General features: G+C 36.1%; 2 protein-coding genes across 4 annotated transcripts in view; both read right to left on the reverse strand.

Moving 5' to 3' along the window:
- Positions 1–2,051: 2,051 nt before the first annotated feature.
- Positions 2,052–4,356, reverse strand: LOC149500163 (retrovirus-related Pol polyprotein from transposon 17.6). Its single transcript, XM_089737656.1, has 2 exons — positions 2,193–4,356; positions 2,052–2,128 (listed from the first exon to the last, which is right to left on the reverse strand). Exons 1-2 carry the CDS (start codon positions 4,354–4,356, stop codon positions 2,052–2,054), a joined length of 2,241 nt encoding a protein of 746 aa, XP_089593782.1.
- A 3,864-nt stretch (positions 4,357–8,220) lies between these two features.
- Hex-A (Hexokinase A) overlaps positions 8,221–24,273 on the reverse strand; it is a 33,791-nt gene continuing 17,738 nt past the window's right edge. For all 3 annotated transcript variants that reach the window (XM_028177772.2, XM_028177771.2, XM_089737528.1), the window contains exons 8-9: positions 22,472–22,698; positions 8,221–13,036 (exon numbers count right to left, since the gene is read on the reverse strand). In XM_028177772.2, coding sequence (XP_028033573.2) covers positions 12,947–13,036; positions 22,472–22,698 — 317 coding nt within the window. In that variant the 3' untranslated portion in view covers positions 8,221–12,946. The remainder of the gene's footprint in view (positions 13,037–22,471; positions 22,699–24,273) is intronic.

Consider the following 24,273-nt stretch of genomic DNA (forward strand, 5'->3'; position numbering starts at 1 on the left):
ATTTGTTATTATTTAGCTCATGCCAGATATCAACTGTTCCGTATATGAATTTCGTAATACAAGTTTCAGGTAAAGTTTCTAAAGCTTTAGTGATGATTTCCGTTTCACAAATTGGATGATTGACAACACTGAATGTGTCTACAAGGTTACAAATATAATTATGTCCAATGATTATCTTACAGGAACTTATTCTATCAAGGATAAAGTATAGTTTCTTATTTTCACTAATTCCAATGAATGGTTTCGTTGCAGTTACAAGTGCAAATGAATTTGGAGATTTAGGATTGTGCGGTACAGGTATAGGTATGACTTTATATAAATTGTAAGTCTCTATATTCACGAGAGGGATTTTGACTACAAATACAAGATTGTTGTCGACGACATATGATACTATTTCTGCAAGATTCATTAGGATATGAATATTATCTAAGTTCAATTCTACAGGGAAGTCATTAAATCTAGGTAAATTCTTAACATTACTAACTAGGTCTACATATAATTGCTTAGGAGTAACAATAGAAGGATGAAGAGTATTTGTTTTTGAAAACAGGACACTGTTTACAAGGTCTTCGATTTTGAATGAAAGTGTTAACAGATTGCCTTGCAACACATTTATAATTTCGTCTAAGTTTGTTCTAAAGCTAACAGAATTAGTGACCACAGAGATGTTTTTAACCGAAAGAGATAATTTTTCGATAGCTTCATCAAGTAAGAATTGGTTCTTATTAAGTTCATTTATAGTAGCGTTAAAGTTTGAAATAGCTGATTTAGAAATGTAAATACTTTGTTTCAGATTGAAATTGATATCCTTATTGGCTTGCTGTATTTTAGCAATAGCTCTATTATATTTATGTGCATCATCTTCATTTAGGGTTCCGAAGATGTGTTTGAAAACAGTTCCAATACCAGCAAACCAAGCAGAGCGTTTTAAATTAGAAGGTGTCAGATGTGAAATGGATTCAAAGTCTCGGATAATATCTTTGAATAGGGAGTCAAGTGGTTGGATCAAGTTATGACATTCAAAGTGATTGATAGATTCACTTTGTTGACAGAGATAGCGTATAGTACTAAAGACGTTTTTAATGTTATCTATGTGGATTGGGGCAAAGGATATGTCAAATGGAATGACGATGTGAATGTGGTCATTCATAATTTTCGCAACTCCATACGGGTCGAAATAGACGCCAGGGCTCGAGGTGATAGTATGAGTGTACTCTTCCTTTTCATCTCCCAGGATAGGATTACAGATCGTGAGTCTGCAAGAAGAACAATAAAGGTAGGTAATTGTTATTAGGTTTAGTTTTCTTTTTACGATCATCTATTTCCCGCTTCATGTGCAATCTTGACCTCATCAAAGTGATGTTTAACATGTCGTCGGTTTATTAATAGGGATAAGGTGTTGTTACCATGGATTTTGACTATCTTATAGGGTCCTTTCCATACGGGTGATAGAGCTTTCCTTAGTCGTAGGTGATTTTTTAGGTAAACATAATCTCCAACTTTATATTTTACAATTCGAGTGTGTCGATCATAGTATTCCTTTGATCTTTCCTTGGATGCCTGAATGTTCTGGAGTGCTTTCTCTCTTGATAGTCTAAGTTTATGGTTTAACATTTTCAGGTATTCGGGATAAGTCGTGTCAGCGTGGAGTTCATAAATGGAGTCTGGTATGAAAGGTTTGTGGCCAAACAGGAGTTCGTAGGGAGTGAACTGGGTTGTAGTATGGACATTGGTATTGTAAGCTAACATTGCTGTAAAAACGTATTTATGCCAGTTGTTTTGGTTTTCGTTGATAAATGACTTTAAATATTCTTTAAGAGTGGAGTGGCTGCGTTCAAGTGCACCTTGGGTTTGTGGATGATATGGTGAAGCCCATATTTGTTTTATTTTAAGGAATTCACAGGTCTTTTTAAAGAGGTCAGCTGTGAAATTTGTGCCTTGGTCGGTTACGATCATTTTAGGGATTCCGAATATTGAAATAAAGTGGACTAAACATTCACAAGTATCTTCTGCCGTAGCATTGGATATAGGGTAGGCACAAGAATATTTCGTTAAGTCATCTTGAATCGTGAGTATAAACCGCAATTGGATAGTACCGGCTTCTGGTAGAGGGCCAACGATATCAATGCTAATTCGATCAAAGGGTTTTGTTGAGGAAGTGGTTATTTGCATTGGCGCTCGGTTTATTTTACGTAGGGCTTTGTTGGATTGGCATAGAGAGCAGTGTTTGACGTAATTGTCTATATCGGATCTGATTCCTTTCCAGAAATACTTCTCCTTAATTCTATTATACATGCGAGATGAACCTAGATGTCCAGCGATAGGTATGTTGTGATTCTCTTTCAGGATTTTAGGTATTTCGCTCAGTGTGGGGTAAATTATGGAATCGTGATAAATGTTGACTGCGATATTAGTGTCATGGAAAAGATAATTTATCATATTGTATATTTTGGTAAAAGATAATTTTTCGAAAACATTTTTGAAATCTGTTATAGCTATTTCTGTTGTCGTTTCGGTGAGCATAATTTCGTCTCTAGCTTTCTTTAATGTGTTGAATATGTCCTTATATGAGGACTCATCGAAGTGGTGAACTTTTGTGAAGAGAAGGTAGAAGGTTTTCCCGGAGCTTGAGAATTTTTTGAATGTATAAAGCTCCTTTTCGTTAATGATGTTGTCTGAATTTTCGTTATTACTTAAAATTTCTTCGATATATGGGTTTGATTCGTCAAGGTCAATAGATGTGGGTATTATTATGATTTTACAAGAGCTTTTCATTATACTTTGGTTATGTTCTTTTATGTTCGTGTTGAAGGTAAGGGTATTGGATTTATTGGACATAGCTTTTAAAAATTTAGGATAGTCATCATTTGATGAATCTAGGATAGCTAGAGGATCAATGACCTCGTTATTATCGTTGGGTTCTAGAGGGGTACCGAGTGGGCTGAAATCTAATGGACAGTCATCGTAAGGACTTATGTCGCTAAGAGGACCGAGGTCGATGAGTTCGCTTTCTGGTGTAGGTTCGACTTGGGTAGAATTTGGATTAGTAACGTTTTGGTCTTCAGATGGTTTCAAGTGATTGTCCTTTGTTGCATCAGGGTCGACTGGTAGGTTTGATTCTTCAGTGGGTTTGGGCGATAGACTTTCTACTGGGTTTACAGGGAAACGTGATAAGGCGTCGGCGTTACAATTAGTTTTCCCTTTTTTGTATTTGATGTCATAGTCATATTCTTCAAGTTTTAGTCTCCAACGAATAAGACGAGATCCAGGATCTTTACAATTGAATAGCCACTGTAAAGGTTTGTGGTCTGTTATGATCGTAAAGCGACGACCATAAAGGTAAGGTCGGAATGTTTTGGTGCCGAACACTATTGCTAGACATTCTTTTTCAGTCACGCTGTAATTACATTCGGCTTTATTTAAGGTGCGTGATGCGTATGAGACTGGGCGCTCTCGCCCTATAGGTCCTTGTGATAGGATGGCCGATATCGCATAGTTAGAGGCGTCACAGGTCAACAGGAAAGGCGAATTGAAGTCAGGATAGATAAGGATGGGTGCTTCTACTAGTTTATTTTTTAGATTTTCGAAATTAAGTTGCTGTTCATTAGTCCAATTGAATGGGGTGTCCTTTTTTAAAAGCGAAGTAAGAGACTTAGCAAGCTTAGAGAAGTCGGGAATGAAGCGCCTGTAATATGATACAAGGCCTAAGAAAGATTTGATATCTTTCTGTGATTTTGGGACAGGATATTGGGTTACGGCCTTGACTTTGTCAGGATTAGGCTTAACGCCGTCTCTTGTGATTATATGGCCTAAGTAAGTTACCTCTTTCCGAAGGAACTCACATTTTTCGGGCTGCAGTTTTAAATTAAATCTTCTTAGTCTTTCGAATACGACTCTGAGATTCTGGATGGCCGTTTTAAGGTCAAACGCATATAGGACAATATCATCGAGATACGAGAAGCAACGAGACCCTTGGAGGCCTGTGAGGCATGTATTCATCAGTCTTTGGAATGTGGACGGGGCATTTTTTAAGCCGAAGGGCATCCGGTTGAACTGGAAATGTCCCTGCGGGACAGAGAAGGCTGTTTTGGGTGCATCTTCCGGTTTTATTAGAAGTTGATGGAATCCAGATGAAAGGTCGAGGGTGCTGAAGTATTGACTCTTTCCTAATTGGTCGAGTATCTCAGTCATTTGAGGGATAGGGTACACTTCACCGACAGTTATGTCGTTGAGTTTTCGATAGTCGATTACTATCCGCCATTTCTTTTGGCCGGAAGCATCAGCTTTTTTAGGAACCACCCAGATGGGGGAGGACCAAGGAGAGGAAGATGGAGTGATAATATCTTGGTCCAACATTTTATTGATTTGGGTTTCTACTTCTTGTTTATGGCATTCCGGGAACCGATATGATTTAGTGTGGATTGGAATGTCATTAGTGGTTTTAATTTCGTGTTGGATGCTTGGAGAAAAGGATAAAGGCTCGTCAGGAAGATGAAATATATCAGAGTAATCTGAACATAGATTAAGAAGGGCATCAATTTCCTCTTGATTTAAATGAGATGTTCTTAAAGAATCTAGTACCTTTTTTGTACGTCTAGTTACATTCTCGACGTTCAGGAGAGTCTGAATTGGGTAGGTGTCTATTTCATCTAGTTTTAATTTAAGGTTACGTCTGATTTTAGTAGGTTTGTTAGAAATATTAACGACTGGAATGTTTACTCTTTTGTTTTCTTTTACCTTTACAAGGCAGTTTGCCGTAAGGAGTGTTTTGGAAAGGTGCTGATCTATTATAACACCTTCTTTTAATTCTGGATTTACGACGGAACATTCAATCACTGTTTCCGTACGTGGGGGAATGATATAATATTGATCGAAGAAGTGTATTTTGATTTCATTTCGATTTATTTTTAGGACATCGCGACTATAGTCAATATTGCAACTGTTAGCTGTTAGGAAATCGTTTCCTATGATACCATCATAGGGTAGGTTTATATTTTTTATTAAGTGAAATTTATGGTTTATTAATTTGTTGTCATTGATTTTAAATTTTAGATTAAAGTAACCTAATGTAGGGGTGGCTTCTTCGCCGGGATCGATGCCTTTTATATTTATTGGTTCGGGAGTTATAGGTGGTTGTTTGAGAACACATGATTGTTTTAGTAGACAAATGGCAGATCCTGAGTCCACTAAGAGTGTGAGTGGAATGTCGGACACTGGTGATTCCACCAGCACATGAGGTAATAGCTTCTTTGAGGTATCGATGTTAATTTCGTAAATTTCCTTACAGTTGGAGAGTGCCGGCGTTGGCACAGTAGTGGATGGCCTAAGGTTTCCTTTCTCAGATGTTGGTTTCAGAGTGCTAGATTTGTCTGAATTGAGTCCGTCAGTTTGGGGCTGGTTACCCTGTCGGTTAGACTTGGATATAAGGTTAAGTCTGTCAGTTTGGGGCTGGTTACCCTGTCGGTTAGACTTGGATATAAGGTTAAGTCTGTCAGTTTGGGGCTGGTTACCCTGTCGGTTAGACTTGGATATAAGGTTAAGTCTGTCAGTTTGGGGCTGGTTACCCTGTCCGTTAGACTTGGATATAAGGTTAAGTCTGTCAGTTTGGGGCTGGTTACCCTGTCGGTTAGACTTGGATATAAGGTTAAGTCTGTCAGTTTGGGGCTGGTTACCCTGTCGGTTAGACTTGGATATGAGGTTAAGTCTGTCAGTTTGGGGCTGATTAAATGTGCTGCTTTTTGTATATTGACCCGGACAGCACCTACGCGAGCCAGAATCTAGTTTAAAGTATCGACTGTGTCTATTCCTTCATCGTTAACATCGTGGATTACGTCATGGGTATTCGTGAGATGTTCTGTGAAATTAATACGATTAGTAGGGACATTGTTTAGTCGAGGTTGGAAAGTGCGCGGATTTTGGTTTATTTGAAAAATTTTGTTGTTGAATTCACGCTTCTGACAGTTTTCAAGAGTATGGCCGTTGGCCTTGCAGTATCTGCAGAAATACGAACTGTTACTGCTTGGGTTGGTGTTATTGGTTGACTGGCGATTTATGTTGTGGTTAAACGTTGTCGGTCTAAACTGATGGTAATCTCTAGGTTGGTTTGGTCGGTAATTGGGACGTGAATACGTGTTTTTATTAGAGGGCCCCGGAATAAAGTTATGCTTCCTTTGCGAGGCCTCTAAAATTTTCTCTTCGGAAAGGGCAAAGTTGATAGCTTCGTTTAGGTCACTTGGGTCACGACATCTAACGATTGTGGAAATTTGGGGCTTTAAGCCCATGACAAAATGATGTAAGGCTAAATCCTGCATAGCAGCGACGCGACCAACGAGTTCGCTTTTCTTTTTTAGTGAAATGTTAATTTCAGTTAATAGTTTGGATAGGCAAGATTCAATTCGTAATGCGAACTGATTGACCGAGTCGTTGTTTTGATAACAACTCTGTAGATCGGAGAGCAAAGCAGAATAGTGCTTCTTTTCACCAAACTGAGTGGTCAAAAACTCGGAAAGCTGCTCCCACGTTTCGAATTCTTTAATTGAGCAAGCACTTTCCGCTTTGCCCTCTAATTGGCTTAGTATATATTTTAATAAGGCGGGTCTTCTTGCGTCGGTTGCTAGGTCATAGGCACTCTGACAGTTGTTGATGAACGGCACTAGCCTTTCTCGTGATCCATCGAAAGGTTTAATAAATTTGAATAGAATGTTTAAATCCATGTTATCAGCGTCCGGTTTAAGGCGTCTGGATTCCTCTTTGGTAGTCATAACAAAATACTCGGCTCGGTTATTGTTTCAATGGAATGCGGCCGATAACGCGAGACTTGAGCGAGCGGCTGATTGCTGATTGTGATTTTTGGCGTTGATAGTGTTCAGATTCACTTCGCGAAAATATTTTGAGACACTTACAGATATATAATGGATAATTGATAAAACATTACGAAGGTGTTGTTCCGTTGGTGATGGTGAGTCCAGTCCAGTCGCGGGAAGAAACACTTTTCCACTTTTATGTCACTTTGGTTCACAAGTCACTTGGGAGACGTCCTGGGATATTTAAAATCCCACCGCTGCCACCAAATTGTTATACGGGTTCTGGATATTGCCTTTTTAAAAAAAACTTTTAAACCAACAAACGTGTTGTCACGACGGAGATCGAAAATGGACTGAGGCTAATGGGAATTGTAGTTTACTGCTGGCCACTAGAAACACTGACTGAGCAGGGAAATAGGGATGTGTCAGCAGTAAAGGGTACAGGGCCGTCTTATAACAGAACGAATATCTGTCCTGAGATTTATGTGTGGGTGTTTTTGTTGTGTGCGAAATACTTGTAATCACAGTATGTGTAGAAATTAAAATGTGGGGATGAAGCGGCGACACTGGTTCTCATACAAAATTAGAGCAAAGGCCTTTCCAACCTTATTTATCTATTCCGTGGTAAAACCTATCTATCATTCTATCATTTAAAAAAATGCCTTTACGTTTATGCACTCTAAGCTTCACAATGAACTATTAAATTTTCAGGCCAGTTTTAATGAAATATATATTTGAAACTTATTTTGAATCAGGTACATACATAACAAGATATTTTTTTTTGTTTAACTATCAATACCGTCATGCAACAGTCGCCATAATACAGGACAGAAAAATGTTATTAAAACAAAATCTACTATACTCTATTCCAATTAGGTACGAAGTCGCTTTTGACACTACTTAGAACGTACCTAACTCTTCACTTTTCGCATAATCCATCTATTATAAAAATGAATTGCTGTTCGTTAGCCTCGCTAAAACTCGAGAACGCCTGGACCGATTTGGCTAATTTTGGTCTTGAATTATCTGTGGAAGTCCAGAGAAGGTTTAAAAGGTAGATAAATATGAAAATGCTCGGAATTAAATAAAAATAACAATTTTGTTTTTCCTTTGATGTGTCCCCCGTCGGACGGATTCCTTTTTTTTTGTTTTAAGTTTATTTTATACAAAAGTTTAGGACTTTTATTTATCGATTGAGGCACTACGAAGTCTGCCGGGTCAGCTAGTTTGATATAATACTCATTTTTGTTCATGGTCGTAAATCATCGTTTAAAAAATACACAATCAATCTAAATCATTATACAATTAATTGACAGACAAAATAGCATAATAATAAAATCTATTAAATGGGACTTCCTAATTGGAATAAAGTTGTGTAACAGGCTAGCTACAACGTCAAAACAAATAAAACAATAAATTTATTGGAATTAATTTATTCTCAAACCGAATAACATATGAACGCTTTACACAGATGGAGCAGTTCATATAGAAAAGAATATTCATCAACAAAAAACTTTACATTTACATAAGTAATATTTTTGTGTGTAACTAACTATATATAAATTAACAACCACGGACTAATGTTCGCTAACATAAAAAAAACTGAAAAAACAGCATAAATAATATTACTGACGTAGTCACTTACAATTTAACAGAAATAGTGAAACCCGAATACAAAGTAAGTTTATATGTAAGGTAAAATAATATCTTGGTTATAAGTGCTAGGTCGATGGAATGTCGCACTTTAGCTTATTGAGCAAATTAAAAAAAAAAAAAACGATATACCCAAAACAAAATGCAACAATGAAATAAAATGAAGTATTTCATGCATATTATACGATAAACACAATTCAATTTTCCGATCTTTAGTGATACACCTGACACGGTTTGTAAGAACAATTCTTAATTGATTTTAAGACAGCATGTTTTGTGCTTTTGTGCATGGTGGGTACATCATTATGAAATTAAGTATTTTCTTTAATTTCTTATTTAGTACTTATTGTATAAACGTAAGTACCGTACAATGGGGTAAATAGGGACAAAATCGACCTTCAGATTGAATTTTAAAATAGTTCCAATTAAATAGTCACTGCTCAACCAAAGAAATAAGTTGAGTCTTGAACGTACCTAGGTGATAAAAACCGTTACATTATTTTAATTATTCATTTTAAAGAAATAATCGGTAAAATAATGGCCGTCCCAATTTACCCAGCGTCCGGGGTAAATTGACACGGTTAAGGGTTAAATTGGGATATTTGTAAGGGTTGTCAACTCGCAGTACTGCGATATATAGGTAGGTGCCATATAATTATTTATATGGACCGAAATGATGAATACAATCCATAATTTAAGCACAATACACAACATAGTGTAAATTAAGCTGGTTTCTATTCCGAAGCGATGTGACGTGAATGATAATCAACAATACAATGATCAAAAAAAGTATGTGCAAGTTGTATTTTAGAAAATTATTATTTAATTTCCTTAAAAATCACAACTCTGAAACAAAATCATAAAATAGAATAAAAAATAGAAAACAAAAGGACTGGAAATGCATTAATACAATTTTATTTAATCAACATTTTCAAAATGATCTTTGAGCAACAGTAAGATATCAGGTGAATAAGATAAAAAACAGCTTTATCTGATTACTGCCAATAATAACAAAAATAAAAGAAATTCTTTCTAAGCTAAATAACTAAACTCAATTAATTCACTCACTCATAATTGGATATCTCGGATTTTTTATTAATGTTACATTTAAAATCTGAGGCCTGTTTTTATTTGTGTGTGTTCGTTGTGAATGTTAACAAAATCATGATTCGACGCGTGAATAGATTATGAAATAACAAAAGTTTTGATTCGTTTGAGTTCTTTTAACTTTTAATTTTTTTTATTGCTATAAAGAACATACGACCGGGCAGATATTACAAGGTAAATGTCGCAAAAAAAAGTAATTATATATATACTTTTCTTTTACCTATAATACTTACATAAACTAACTGATAAACACATTAACCTTCTTTACATCACGCAATTAAGTGATAGTATAGGCTAAAAAATCTATTATAAGATATCAGTGACAACCCTAACAAGCCATCCCTATTTTGTTTTTTGGCGTTCCAATTTTGTGTTTTCTCGTCCCTAATTTTTCCAGTCTCGTTCCAAATTACCCTACAAACGTCCCAATTTTCCCCAAAAAGAAAGGAAAAAATATAAATTTTTTATTTTGTCGAAATATTGTATTTAAAATAAGAATATTGCAACTTACCGTTTGTTGTGGTATTTCCAGGTGTATTAAAAACTTATATAAACTGTGATCTTATTGAAAAAACAACGATAATATTACTTTTTTTAAAAGTTCTTTAAGCTGTTTTAAAATGCACTTTTCAACCACTATTTTCAATTTAATTTGACGAATTTTTGGAACCAACTTAACTCATATGTAGTACTTCCATAGTTAACTTGGTTTTTCTTCTATACATTGATAAATATTAACATAAACAAAATTAGGTAGATTCCGTGCTACAGGTACTTTGAGAATCTTCCGCAGGTTTGTCCCAATTTACCCCAGGATCCCAATTTACCCCATGTCATGGTACTTTGAACCAAGTTCGGTATAATAAAGTATTAATTTAATTTTCTCTTCTTGCATGTTTCATTTAAAAAAAATATATGTATATCCATTCGACCTTTATAAAATATTATAGAGTAAAAAATCGGCGACAGTATTTTAATGTATATCGTTGAAATCCTTCACCTTATCATTATATAAGAACTTTAACTCAATGCAACGTAACTATAACTGAACGTAATAAGTACTTACAACACTACATAACTTAAAACGCACCTATTCATACATAGAACTAGGAACTATAATATCATTCTATCGCTGATTTTAATGATTATTCGAAGATTTTTGTTGTTTTTTAGTAAGTTGATACTTTTTAATAGTCGAGATTGTGGAAGTATTCAAAGTGTGGATTTTTAGCGAACTGGTTTATTAGTTTGGATATTACATTTTAAATTCCTTCAGAGTTCTAGTATAGGGTGTTTTTAATAAATACATAATAAATGAATGATAGAAATAAATATAACTACATATTACATTTTTAGAAAATATTACAAGATCTATCACAGCATAAAGATAAAAACTAATGAATTGATGCAAAACAAAATTTTCGATACAATTTAAAATCACAAAAAAAAAACAATTTAATTCATTCTATGAATACGAATTTTAATATATAAAGTTTAAAAAAATGATTGTGAAGAACTACAAAACCTTCGAGAACAAACGTGTAAGAAAATATTGCGTTTATTTGTTGTACTACGTATTTAATTTTGTATATGCATGTTAACTTTAAGTCACTAAATAAGCACACTCGTGGTTCGGTGATTGGCTAATGGAATGATCTAGATAATGAAACACCACGTGTCGAGTGTACTGAAGCGTACAACATTTGTACAAATGATATTGAGATTCACACAGGATGCTACGTGTCGTCCAAACGTATTTCAGTGACAGAGACTACGAATAGCTTCCATTGTAAACTAAATATCATCAATCAAACTTTCTAAATCAATAGATAAACATTACAAAATAAATATACAATATAAACTATTTGAATATGATATTTAAAATATTATACTATATACTTAACTATCTACAGACTCACGTCTCTAACATGCCAGCTGTTAGGCTTTCCCTCCTATTCAAAACACGTTTTAAAAATTTATTGCTTAGTTCTAGCACAACGAAACGATAGTTATTGATAAACAATTCCGTTAAACGACTGTGTGCTGGCAGAGATGGGTATATGCATCGAAATCCTAACTAATTTTAAAACAGTCACTGGAAACGGTAATATTCTCCGAATATCCCGTTTTGTCTTTAAGACGATTTTATTTTTAATAAAACCGATGCTTCGACAAATAAAATCAGTCTTTGTAATATTGTTTATTAGGTTGACCGAAATCGGCTAAGTTAAATGGTACGGTAAATACAATAATTGGTAGTTCACATCCGTATGATATTTTTGGGTCTATTAATCGCGTTTAAGTACAATAAGTAACGTTTAAGTTAATACGGCCAATATGTTGAAGTGAAACTTCTAATGCGACTTCCAATGAGGTTGCGTTAGACGTTTAACGCTACCATGGAATAGAAAGAGACAGAGCGAGAGTGAATGCGTAACACTCCAACGCATGCGCGTAGCATATCTGGTTATATGCGAGCGTTAGCAACGAGTAGCGTCCAATATTGAAGTTTTCTATCTTTATTTTAAAATATATCGAATATAAATGTTGAAGACGTCGCATCTCTTATACACAGCATTCCCTATTACAAGAGCAATCTGATTTAAGGATGAAAAATGAAGAAAACCACAATACTACACATCGAAAAAGAAGTTTCACTTCATTCACTTGCACCAAGTTGCACGCGTACCGTTTTTTTTAAGTGTTTGGTGCAACCAAACCGAGGAGAGACGAGGCCTGGCTCGTGGACAGAGAGCGACAACAGAACCGTCGATACAGCACACAGTACCTTCAACACTACAGTACTCCTAGTACCCTAAAACAGCCTCAAGCCTTCGTTATTCTTTACATCTATGTTGTCTCACTCAAGCGCCGTACCAGTAGTACTAGAATCATTGAATTTTTTTCAAGTAACATCTTCCATCAGTCTAAAAGAAATGGCCTTTTTCAATACACTTTCATTAAGTACAAGGCAAAGGCAAATGCTTAAAGTATTTGAACTGGGCGATCGCTTTCAATAACTGAAGAATCAATTTAAAAAAAATACTTATCCTCTATTACGAAAGTTTGGAAAAAAATTGCTTGAATTAATGTGTTGGTAAATGTAATTATTACACTATAAATTTTGTAAAGAAGGAAAAACACTAATCCTTATAATGCAGTGAACATTTTTAATTCGAGCAGGCTTGAAAACAGCGTTAAGGCATAATTAATTGGGGTTATGGCGTTCTTCAAATTATAGGTAATAATAATGTTGGGCTAAAATGAACGTGAACGTGTTTTACGTTTATGAAAATACGCTATAAACTAGTGGAAAGGCTTCAGGCTGCATCGCCTCGAACACGGGCGCAAGGATCGTTCGGCGTTTAGTTTTTTGAACTTATCTACGACCCTTGTTCCGCTTCCCGGCACGCCACCGCTGCCACTAGGGCTGCGCCACGCCCGCTGCCGTCCTCGGATAACATGAGATCGAACTGTAACAGTCAAACGTTTTTATTTATTTTTATTATTTTATCATAACACTAGCGGCCCGTTTCGGCTCCGCTCGGGTCTTAAACAAAAATTTCAACGATATTTGACGTTGTTTTATTTTTTAAATAAAAGTACACTTATTGTGGCATAACTATAATAGTTAGACATATGCTGTCGCGACATTTTTTATAAATAATAATGTGTGCTACAAAGTCGTAGTGCATTATTTTATTCTATCATCAATAGTTTTCGCAGGGCACGCGATGTAAAGAATATTTTAGATAATTTTTTTACACCTTGGGTTACATTATTGGAGTTTTAGTAAGGATCCCTAATTTTTTTCAAAAAAGGTTATAGCCTATGTCACTCTGGAATAGTGTAGCTTCCAAACAGTGAAATAATTTTTCAACTCGGTTCAGTAGTTTCGGAGTCTATTCAATACAAACAAACAAACAAATCTTTCCTCTTTATAATATTAGTATAGTTAAATAGATATTGTAAAGTCCGTTATACAAACTTCGTTATCAATATGTTTCGTAATGTAATATTTACATTTAACGGATCATTTACGTTTAACTAAACAAAAACTAATCTTAATATGACGTATTTACACGTGATATTTCAGTTGTCGCCTATTTGTGATTGACATATAATAATGACTAAAGGCACACTTTCCTTAATCTTATGAATTACCTATATCTTGTATCTATTTAATCTAAGTACACTATTATTCAATCCTTAGTAAAATTAAATTACAAAAGACTTATCCGTAATCTTATCTCTTAAGCATTCTTCGTGACTATTCCATATTCGATTTATGGCGCATGACTTACAAATAGATAAAGATTATCGATTTTAATATGTGATCAGGAATGAACGAAAATGATTATTTTAGATCTATTAGTTAATTGACTAACAGCTGAAGCAGAGCGCTGACTGCAATAATTATCGTGTTGTGAAGCAGCAAACAAGCTAACCGTTCCCTTAGTTAAAAGGGGAATAATATTATACTCTTAGAATAAGTAGAAAATAATACTAGTTTACTAAGCTAAATCTCGAGTTTAGAGACATAGGCATAGACTGTGCAATATTTGTCTGACGTTACCCAACCTCTAAACTAATTTGTGGATGAAATACTAATATTTTAACTAAAAACTCTCTTTATAATATAATTATTGTATAATTCATAAATTACTATTCATTTCAAATTTTTAGTACTTTCGGTATATAAGATGTAGAGCAATTTATTTATCTACCATTAAAATTCAATTTGGATATTGCCAGTAGGTTCTGGGTACAAGAACTGCGAGGCTAAGGCAGAGACGGGACACACCGAAGATTTCTATTTTACTTGAAATTACGTCCGTTTTTGTTCAAGTAATGAATTAAATTACAATGTTAATTATTTGGATTTTTGGAGGATCCTTCTAAATTACTAATTTTTTTTTATTGCTTAGATTGGTGGACGAGCTCACAGCCCATCTGGTGTTAAGTGGTTACGGGAGCCCATAGACATCTACAACGTTAAAGCGCCACCCACCTTGAGATATAAGGTCTCGAGTATAGTTACAACGGCTGCGCAACTCTTCAAACCGAAACGCATTACTGCTTCACGGCAGAAATGGGCAGGGTGGTGGTACCCACTCGCACGGACTCACAAGAGTTCCTACCACCAGTAATATTTTGTTAATTGTCGTACAGCAATAAGAGATTTAAATGAATACCAAGCCCAATAAAATATACATATACGCCCGAGAGTACGCAATATATTTAACTTATTAATTGGGAACAACTAGTTTTGATTACCAATATCCGGTTCAATATTGTTTGTCAACACGCTCTTGTCATCAATCGCTTTGTCCAAAGTTCATTGCTTATCCTTTAATACATTACAAAACATAATTATCAACAGAGCGCATTTATTTACATGAAACGTAAAGGGGCTCGTCTTTGTCATAGGTTATTTAATCGAGCAAAGATAAAGGAGTTCAAACTTGTGACGATTTACTAAGAGTGCATAATTATGTGGTCGTTCTGCATTCACTGCACAGTTAGTGTATTTTAATTATTCATTTGGAAGACGCGACTGCGACCATTCATATTATGATGAGAGATTACGGGGTTGCTCGTGGACATAAGCAACGAGACACAGCCGAGCGGCTACTTACCCCCCCCCCCCACTTATTCGTTGGTAGCCTAAGGGACTATTCCAGCTTCTCACGGACGGGTAGGTGAGCTCACGGCCGCAACCTGAGAGAATTTGCTAATAGTAGCCCTAGCAAGAGCAGTGCTTCGCAGAATCTATCACTGGATCGAAATTTCGACTCATTGAGAAAATCCGACGAGAAACTCACTGGCCTAGGCTTGCGGCTACCTAAAGCAGTGTGCTTAGTTCGAGTTTCTTAACGTTCTCGACAGCGTAAAGCCAATTAGGTTAAGTTAAGCCAATTTGGTACGCAGTTGGAACAGCGCCCCTAGCGGCAGACGTACGCAAACGATCCCATTCCATACTAATATGAGGTAACTTTTACGCTATCGAGAACGTTAAAAAACTGTCACTAAGCACACTGAGAATTTTATCCAAACGTCGCTTAAAAAGGATGTATCATAATGCTCAGTGATGACTGTCGTGTGAAGGGGAGCTATTCCAGAGCCGGGTGCCAAAATTGTATTGTGCATGAACGTAGTGGTTGTGAAGTAAATTGAAGTTTTCTGTGTATTCATCATATTATTATTCACAGAAAGACCAAAACTGAAACACTCCGTAAGCCGATGACAAATATTCTGTTTCGAATTATAATATCAAACGACACACTTCACAAATTCGACATGCTTTAAACTAAAGTTCCTTGAAATATGTTTCGTGTTTTTGATGGTATCTCAAATAAAACAATTTGCCGTAGAAAATTTGCAAGTCATGAATATATTATGTTCATTTTGCGATTGTTTTCACACCTTTTGTATTTAGTGATATCTTAATTAAACAGCGTTCCCGATAAACTGACCTCGGCATGAGCGTGAAGCATTTTACATTAATTCATTATGTTTCAGAGCTATCCAAAATATTTTTCCCGTAATAGACTAATGCTTTACCCACAAAAATCAATTATTTGGACTTCGACTTCGAAATTGTTTTGACTGTGGCTTCTATGGGCTTCGATAACCACCTACAATCAGATGAGCCGTAAACTCTTTTACCTATCTATGCAATAATTAAAACAAGAGTTTTAAATAAATAAAAAGCAATGACACATGTGATGTTAAATACAAGTGTTTATTGAAATTGCTCCGGTTACAATATCGGCGTATTCGTCACGTAAGATCTCAGATCTAAACTACTTAATGCCATATACTTAATGGCCGGTAGCTCCTCTGACAATGAGGAAAATTTTACCAGAAATATGAAGTCAGGAAGTTCTTAAATTTTCACGTTAATGGCTGGTGGAATTAAGTGAGCATAAAACATTCATCGTACATAATTTTACAGGAAAACCATCATTCTAATTTTATCGTTATTATTATAACTAATTTAAATTTTATCTTCACTCCAAAACCGGTGCGTAATATAAATAAGAATTGTAGAAATTAAAATATACCTAAGAAGCGTGATGCATCTACTATTCATTATATTATATGTATTTGATATCTAATATGTAAATCTTGTTTAGATTTTATCTACATGCCTTAATGCGTCATTTTAATTCGATTCAAAATTGTGGTCTAAGCATGACATTTTTATATAAGATTAACACTTTTACATACGTCACGCATATAGGTATAGGTATCTGGAGCATGTAAAAGTTGTTTGGCAATGATAACCTAAATGCTACACACTTGTACATAATTTTATCAAATTTTTCTTTTTTTTAATAAGTAATTCATTTTACTTAACCTTGCATTACCGGAGACACATACGGAAGTTTTTTCTACTGTGACAATGGTGATAATCTCACTGCTAATTAAAACTACTATGTCATTGGTTTTCAAGCAATTAACAGTATTTTAAATACCTAGAAGGTTGTGTCATATACTTGGCAGACGTGATAAGCGTATATAATTACTAATTACTAAGTTGTTTGTTGCAAAGGGAGATAATTTTTAAAGAATGACGGTGCTAAATAAATTTTTTCCCTATGTTTTTAATGTCATACATTATTTTATACTCGTTATCGAACACTTAAGTTTTGTTTCAAAATTAATTACAATTATTATTTTATTTATTTTCTAAAAGACGTACTATATTTAAAATGGTATTAGCTATCTCTCTCGCACAAAATGGTATAACGCAATATGCTTTTCTGTTATTTTTTAATTAACCCGACCAGAAAAAATGTATAATACAGATATCCAAAACGGTGGATTCGGAATGTTGACTGTTAAGGTAACAGTATTGTTTATGAACAGCCATTTGTATGAGATTTCGAGTTTTATGTATTAATTGTAATATGTAAGTTTCTATCAGTTAATATTCAGACAATTACCTAAACCAAATAAATATGTTGGGGATGTCACGGTTTTGTATTTATCGAAGGTAAACGAGTGGATTCGATTTAGAACGTAAACTCATGTCTTCTACAAACAAAAATTTACCGTAACGATTTGTTGTCAGCGAAATGTCCGTGGCAATGGGTAAGAGGTTGGCAACGCAAGATCAGGGTTTTTTTATTGCTTAGATGGGTGGAAGAGCTCACGGCCCACCTGATGTTAAGTGATTACCCGATCCTATAGACATCTACAACGTAAATGCCGCCACCCATCTTGAGATATTAGTTCTAACGGCCTGGCCACGGGGATCGGCGGTGCGAACAGCGAAGCGGTGGGCGAGGCGACCATTCGCGCAGCACCGTTTGCAGGCCACGGGTACTCACGTTCGCCGCCGCGACTAGTAAGGAAGTCCGACAGCGAAATGTCTATATCGAAATTATCTCGATATTGCTTACAAATTAATAGTTTTTTGGTTCAGGACCTATTATTTGGAAAAGATTGTGAAGTACATGATTTGAATAAGAATCGGAGTATACCTATAGATGGAGAATTCCACAAGAAGTACGAGAAATACTTTGAGTGGCTAGACTTCCAAATAGCTGGTCTAGCTAGTATTTCAACTATTTTTTTTTATTGCTTAGATGGGTGGACGAGCTCACAGCCCACCTTGTGTTAAGTGGTTACTGGAGCTCATAGACATCCACAACGTAAATGCGCCACCCACCTTGAGATATAAGTTCTAAGGTCTCAAGTATAGTTATAATGGCTGCCTCACCCTTCAAACCGAAACGCATTACTACTTCACGGCAGAAACAGGCAGGGTGGTGGTACCCACCCGCGCGGACTCACAAGAGGTCATACCCCCAGTAATTACGCAAATTATAATTTTGAGGGTTTCATTTTTATTACACGATGTTATTCCTTCACCGTGGAAATCAATCGTGAACATTAAAATTTGTTGAGTACGTATTTCATTACAAAAATTGGTACCCGCCTGATATTCGACTACCGGTGCATCGCTCAACACCGGACGTCTTATCCGTTCGGCCACGACGAGTTTAAAAATATTAAAAAAAAAATTAATAAAAAATATAAAATATAAAAATTTCGGCGTTCATTTTTCGCGGCGAAAACAACTAAACTCATTTAATCACTGCACTATTCGCCGCGACTACCGCTCGACTCCGTGGCTTGCGCCGTCCTTATTCATGCATTTGTTTTGCTCGCCCGCCGCACCGCGCGATTCGCTCGGTACATTCCGCCGCACAGTGGGTCGATACTATGATTTTAGTGACTTAGGGACCAACTTTGTTTTTTAAGATTTTTCTTCACGTAGATAGATAGAGCTCGTTAATCTCAATAATAATTGTTTTGGGCAAAAATTACAAAAACTTTATAGTTTGGTCAGAAAAATGTGTTTTATGATTTTTTTGTATGGAGCGGGTCACATTAAATTAAATTCCTGCTAAGTACCGTGAGGTCCCGCTTTGAAACTTTATTTTTCTTACACCTTGTCTAGTCTACTATCATTTGGTGCTATGAACATGTGCATAAAGTTGCAACTCTGCCAAATAAATGGATCGAAAAAAATGAATAAATACATAGAATAAAAACCTTTATTTTTATTTTCGTAAGTGCTTTTAAGTTAAATTTGATATGGATTAGTAAGTACAAGCACGCAACAATACCCATAATTACATAATACCTAACAAAAATACATTTAGTAGGTCTCTAATTAATCAATCTCTGTAATTATTAGGATAGTTAACATTAGTTACTGAGGATAATTAGTTAAGCAGCCATTACTGGGTAGTAGAAAATATAGTACACATTTGTGTCTCTCTGGAAGTATAAAGTGACAATATTTATTATATACTAACTAGTGTTCGTTTATTCGTACTACTACTAACGTCTTGTGATTGTCGTCGTGATCTTCCTTTTTCCGTTATAATTGATAATTTTATTAACAATTTAGGATTATTTATGATTTTAAGAGAGCAACTACAGTCGCTGTCTGATAATAAAAAACTTTCAATTCCTACAAAATCAAATGAACGTGACCGAAGAGAAAAGTGTTGAGCCCCAAAAATTCTGTACGCACTTTTGTTCAAATATAAGTGCAATATGGAAACGAAGTAGTCGCACAGTTTATAAGAAAAAAATGTGATTAGTTCGAATGTGCAATAAACTGGCCCGAAGGCATGATACCTGAAGATATCAACACTGTACACGAAAGGCTCGAGATTTCTAATACTGAAGATGTTGAAAATGTATCACGCTCTAATGTACTACAGAAGCCTCGACATCTACTTTTACACCTCGAAAACCTTTTGAAGAATTGGGATCCAGGCACATTGAACAAATTTACCAATCGCTTTCGTTAACCCCGGATTAAATGAAAGCTACTACAGTTGCTAGTTTGAGTAACACTGGAAATGAAGATGTAGGAGAAATAATGAACCATTTGTCAAATCACCCCGGAGATCTAGAAAAAGTTAAGGAGTGTTTAAGTACAAGTAAAGTGAAAAGTAGTACATATTCTTCCGATAAGGCACTATTAGTTTCACTTAAATTAAGTAAGTGGCAGTATATAAATCTAAGAGAAGCAGCAAATGAAAATGGGTCCGATTTATACCCTTCTTAATATAAAATTAAGCAAGAAAAGACCAAATGTTATCCAGGGAAAGACGAGGTAGTTATTAATGAAGAAAGAGCTGCTATTAAAATGCAAGCATTACTAAGCTTGGCGGTATATAGGCTTTTAAATGTGATTACTTCGGATTTCGACTCAGCAAGAGAGCTACTGCTTATAAGCAAATAGGCTTTGATAGAGCCCCAGGTCAAAGTAATTATAAACAAAAGACTGAAACAGAGTTTGATGATTCATCTATTTTCTTGACCAGTCTAGTTCCTATAAGGCTTCAGAAATTTGATGGAACAATTGTTTGGGAAAACGACCTACCCTCATCAACTTTTTGTTGCCGTCCAATAATGTTTAAATTTATAAAAGAAACGCAGTCAACAGTGGCAATTATAAAAGCTAGCATAACAGAAGAAATAGAAAGACTTCAGCCATCAAAAATCAAACAAGTTGAAGTTAAGCATCAATTGCACATGACGATGATAGACGGCAAAATAACCTCATATTTGTCAGAAACATTTTCTGCTGTCTGTGATATTTGCAAAGCAAAACCGTCAGACTTTTTTGGAGTCACTTGCTTATCAAAGAGAAAATAATGAAGAAATATTCCAGTATGGAATGCCATCTTTACATGCCTGGATAAGACGCATGGAGTGCTTCCTTCATATCGGTAAATATAATTTTATTACTTCACAATTTTTTCATCCTATGTAGTTTCCTGTGAGATTATTTTTTAAATGACATTTTTTTGTTTACGTCTTTTCGTTTGGACTTCAAGAAATGGAGTTGCAAGGGGCGATGACTAAGAAAAAATATCAATCAGAAAGAGCGCTATACCTTAAGCGTTTAAAAAGGAATACGGTTTACTTATAGATGTTGTCAAGCAAGAAGCAAGAACAACCAATGATGGCAATACTGCCAGAAGATTTTTCAGGAATGCAGAAGGAACAGCCCGCATAACAGGAATACGTAAAGATTTAATAGAGAGGTTTCACGTGGTTCTTCAGACTGTTGCATCTGGAGAGCGCGTGGACCTTTCCAATTTTTCCGAGTTTTGTAGATATACTGCAGAATTGTATATTAATTTATATCCCTAGTATTATATGCCTTCCAGTATCCATAAATTGTTGGCACATGGTAGTGATATACAATAATAAAAAGCTTTGCCTTTCGTGCCATTCCTATAGGTAATCTGTCGGAAGAGGCAGCGGAAGCTCGCAATAAAGATTTTCGGAAATATACAGAGAGTTGTTATTTTAGAAAGATAAGTAGACTGCCGACTAATGAGGATATTTTACACAATCTTCTTTTGTCTTCTGATTTAAAGATCGAATGGTGAAACAAAATATATAATACTTAGAGAGATTGATTAATTAAGACCTACTAAATGTATTTTTGTTAGGTAATATGTAATTATGGGTATCGTTGCGTGCTTGTACTTACTAATCCATATCAAATTTAACTTAAAAGGACTTACGAAAATAAAAATAAAGGTTTTTACTCTATGTATTTATTAATTTTTTTCGATCCATTTATTTGGCAGAGTTGCAACTTTATGCACATGCTCATAGCATCAAATGATAGTAGACTAGACAAGGTGTAAGAAAAATAAAGTTTCAAAGCGGGACCTCACGGTACTTAGCAGGAATTTAATTTAATGTGACCCGCTCCATACAAAAAAATCACAAAACACATTTTTCTGACCAAACTATAAAGTTTTTGTAATTTTTGCCCAAAACAATTATTATTGAGATTAACGAGCTCTATCTATCTACGTAAAAAAATTTGTTAAAAAACCAAGTTGGTCCCTAAGTCACTCAAATCATAGTATCGACCCACTGTGCGCCGGTCGCTTCGCCGGTCGCCGGTGCGCGTGGCTTGTTAGGTACATTTCTATGCGCTTGTTTTAGTCGCTAGACGCTTCGCCGTTCGCACCGCGCGAATATTCGTATCGGCGAATGTCCCGTGGCCAGGCTGTAAGGTCTCAGTATAGTTCCAACGGCTGCCCCACCCTTCAAATCGAAACGCATTACTGCTTCACGGCAGAAATAGGCAGGGTGGTGGTACCTACCCGTGCGGACTCACAAGAGGTCTTATCACCAGTAATATAGAATAAAAAAAAACACACTGAACTAGTCGGGGACGCGAGACCCTGTGGAGCGCTTCGTGATTTGTCGGCGCCGCTCGGAGCCGCTTCGGGAAGCCAATCGCGGCACACTTATTATTTCGTTTCGTTTCATTTCGTTTCATCGAGTTTGAAATCACATCACAAGGTTTCTAAAGAAGTTTCACTTCTAAAAAAATTACTGACCTGTAGTCCGGGTCGGACAAGTTGAGCGATCTTCTCACACATTAGCGTGTGGAAGTGCGGATGGAAGCGGTATACGGAGCCGTCGATTCCCACGGTGACCCTCGGCTCGTTCATCTTGTTGAGGAGCGTCGCGATGCCGGCCGACACGAGGTGCGCCGCCCGCCGCGACACGCACTCGCACACGTAGCGCACCGCCGCCATGTCCGCGTCAGACGCGTGAGACAAACCTTCAACGAAATTATACCGTTTTAATAAAGAAATATCATATTTTTTTGCAGTATTATGATCAGAGTATTGCCAATATAGTTTAAAATTAAATTACAAGTCCAGCGCTTTTAATAAAAAAAAAAACGCCCATTTTTCGTACATTTTTTCCAAATTTTTTTTCCGCACAGTACAGAATGACATAAAACATTTCAACTATCAATCCGAATTATTTTGGTATAAACTATAGTGTAATTTAGGGTTCATAATTCTATGGATTCGTATATAATTAATTTAAGAGAAAATTTTCTAAAAATATTTTCCATTATTATGTGTTAATTGTGATTGTAATTTTGAGGGAATCATTTCCTAATGTAAAGTTCGTACGTTGTGATTACGTGTGATACGTTGCAGTAGAAGTATCTTTTGTTTACCTCTTTTTGCGATCACAACTCACAAGTCATCGGGGTCATGATTAATCAATATACACCTAGTGGGGGATTTACCGTTGTTTTCAACGAATTTACTAACTAATAAAATGAGACAGCTGTTAAAGTTGAATGAACTGTGAGTGTACATCGGTTATGAATTTAGAGTGCCCGAACTGCTCTGTATTTAGGGTAGTGCCCTGAGGCTTACGGTATTTCGTTTGCACATTTAAAATTAATAAGCAGTTGCGTATTTTCGGTATACGAATAGCTGTCAATCTATGTCTATGTCAGTCTATGTCGATCTATGGTCTATCTCCCGTATGAATAGTTACCAATTAAATAGCAGCCATTAATACCATGGTGTTGGAGACGTCTCCTTAGAATTCCGTGGACCGCGTATCGTACCAACGTTTCGATTCTTGGAAAGAGCTCAACATCAAGGAGAGACTATATTCTTTCTTTTTTTCTCCACCTTATCCCACTAGGTGGGGTCGGTACAGCAATTTTTTTTCTTCCATTCTCTTCTATCAGCTATCATTTCAACACTCACTCCTCTCTCTCTCTCTCTCATATCGTCATTCACATACTCCATCCATGTCTTCTTCGGTCGACCTCTTCCCCCTCTACCTTAAGTGATTGCTCTCATTCGTGCGTTTTATAATAAGTACCTTTTTTTTTCCTACTTATGCTGATAGCCTTGAGAGGCTATATTAGCTCACGGGGCTCTAACCGGAGAGTTGCTAACACTGACCCTAGCAAGAGCAGTGCTTCGCAGAATCTATCACCGGATCGGAAACGCGACCCACTGAGAAAATCCGGCGAGAAACTCAGTGCGCTGTGTCTGTGGGTTAATTCGCTCGTCGAGCCCTTCGTCGCAAGCGACGGGTTCGACGAGGAAGGTGACCGGTAATAAGTACTGAGACTTGAGAATTACACTTATGTCTTCGGTAACCACACAGCGTACCCATAGACACAGCCCACTGAGTTACTCGCCAGATCTTCTCAGTGGGTCACGATTCTGATCGAGTGGTAGATTCAGCGAAGCACTGCTCTTGCTAGGGCTAGTGTTAGCAAATTCCCTCAGGTTGAGCCCGTGAGCTCACGTACCCGTCCGAGTTTAGAATAGCCCCTTAGGCTACCCGCGAATAGGTAGGAAAATAACACAAC

Source organism: Bombyx mandarina, chromosome 23, assembly GCF_030267445.1.
Source record: "Bombyx mandarina strain Sakado chromosome 23, ASM3026744v2".
NCBI lineage: Eukaryota > Metazoa > Arthropoda > Insecta > Lepidoptera > Bombycidae > Bombyx > Bombyx mandarina.

Bases quoted from the DNA above. Each gene is read 5' to 3' on its own strand.
- LOC149500163 (XM_089737656.1), bottom strand. From the start codon at position 4,356: ATGTTGGACCAAGATATTATCACTCCATCTTCCTCTCCTTGGTCCTCC. The intron at 2,129-2,192 runs GTAAAATAAACC...TGATCGAATTAG, and splicing joins CCAATCCAACAAAGCCCTAC to CATTGATATCGTTGGCCCTC.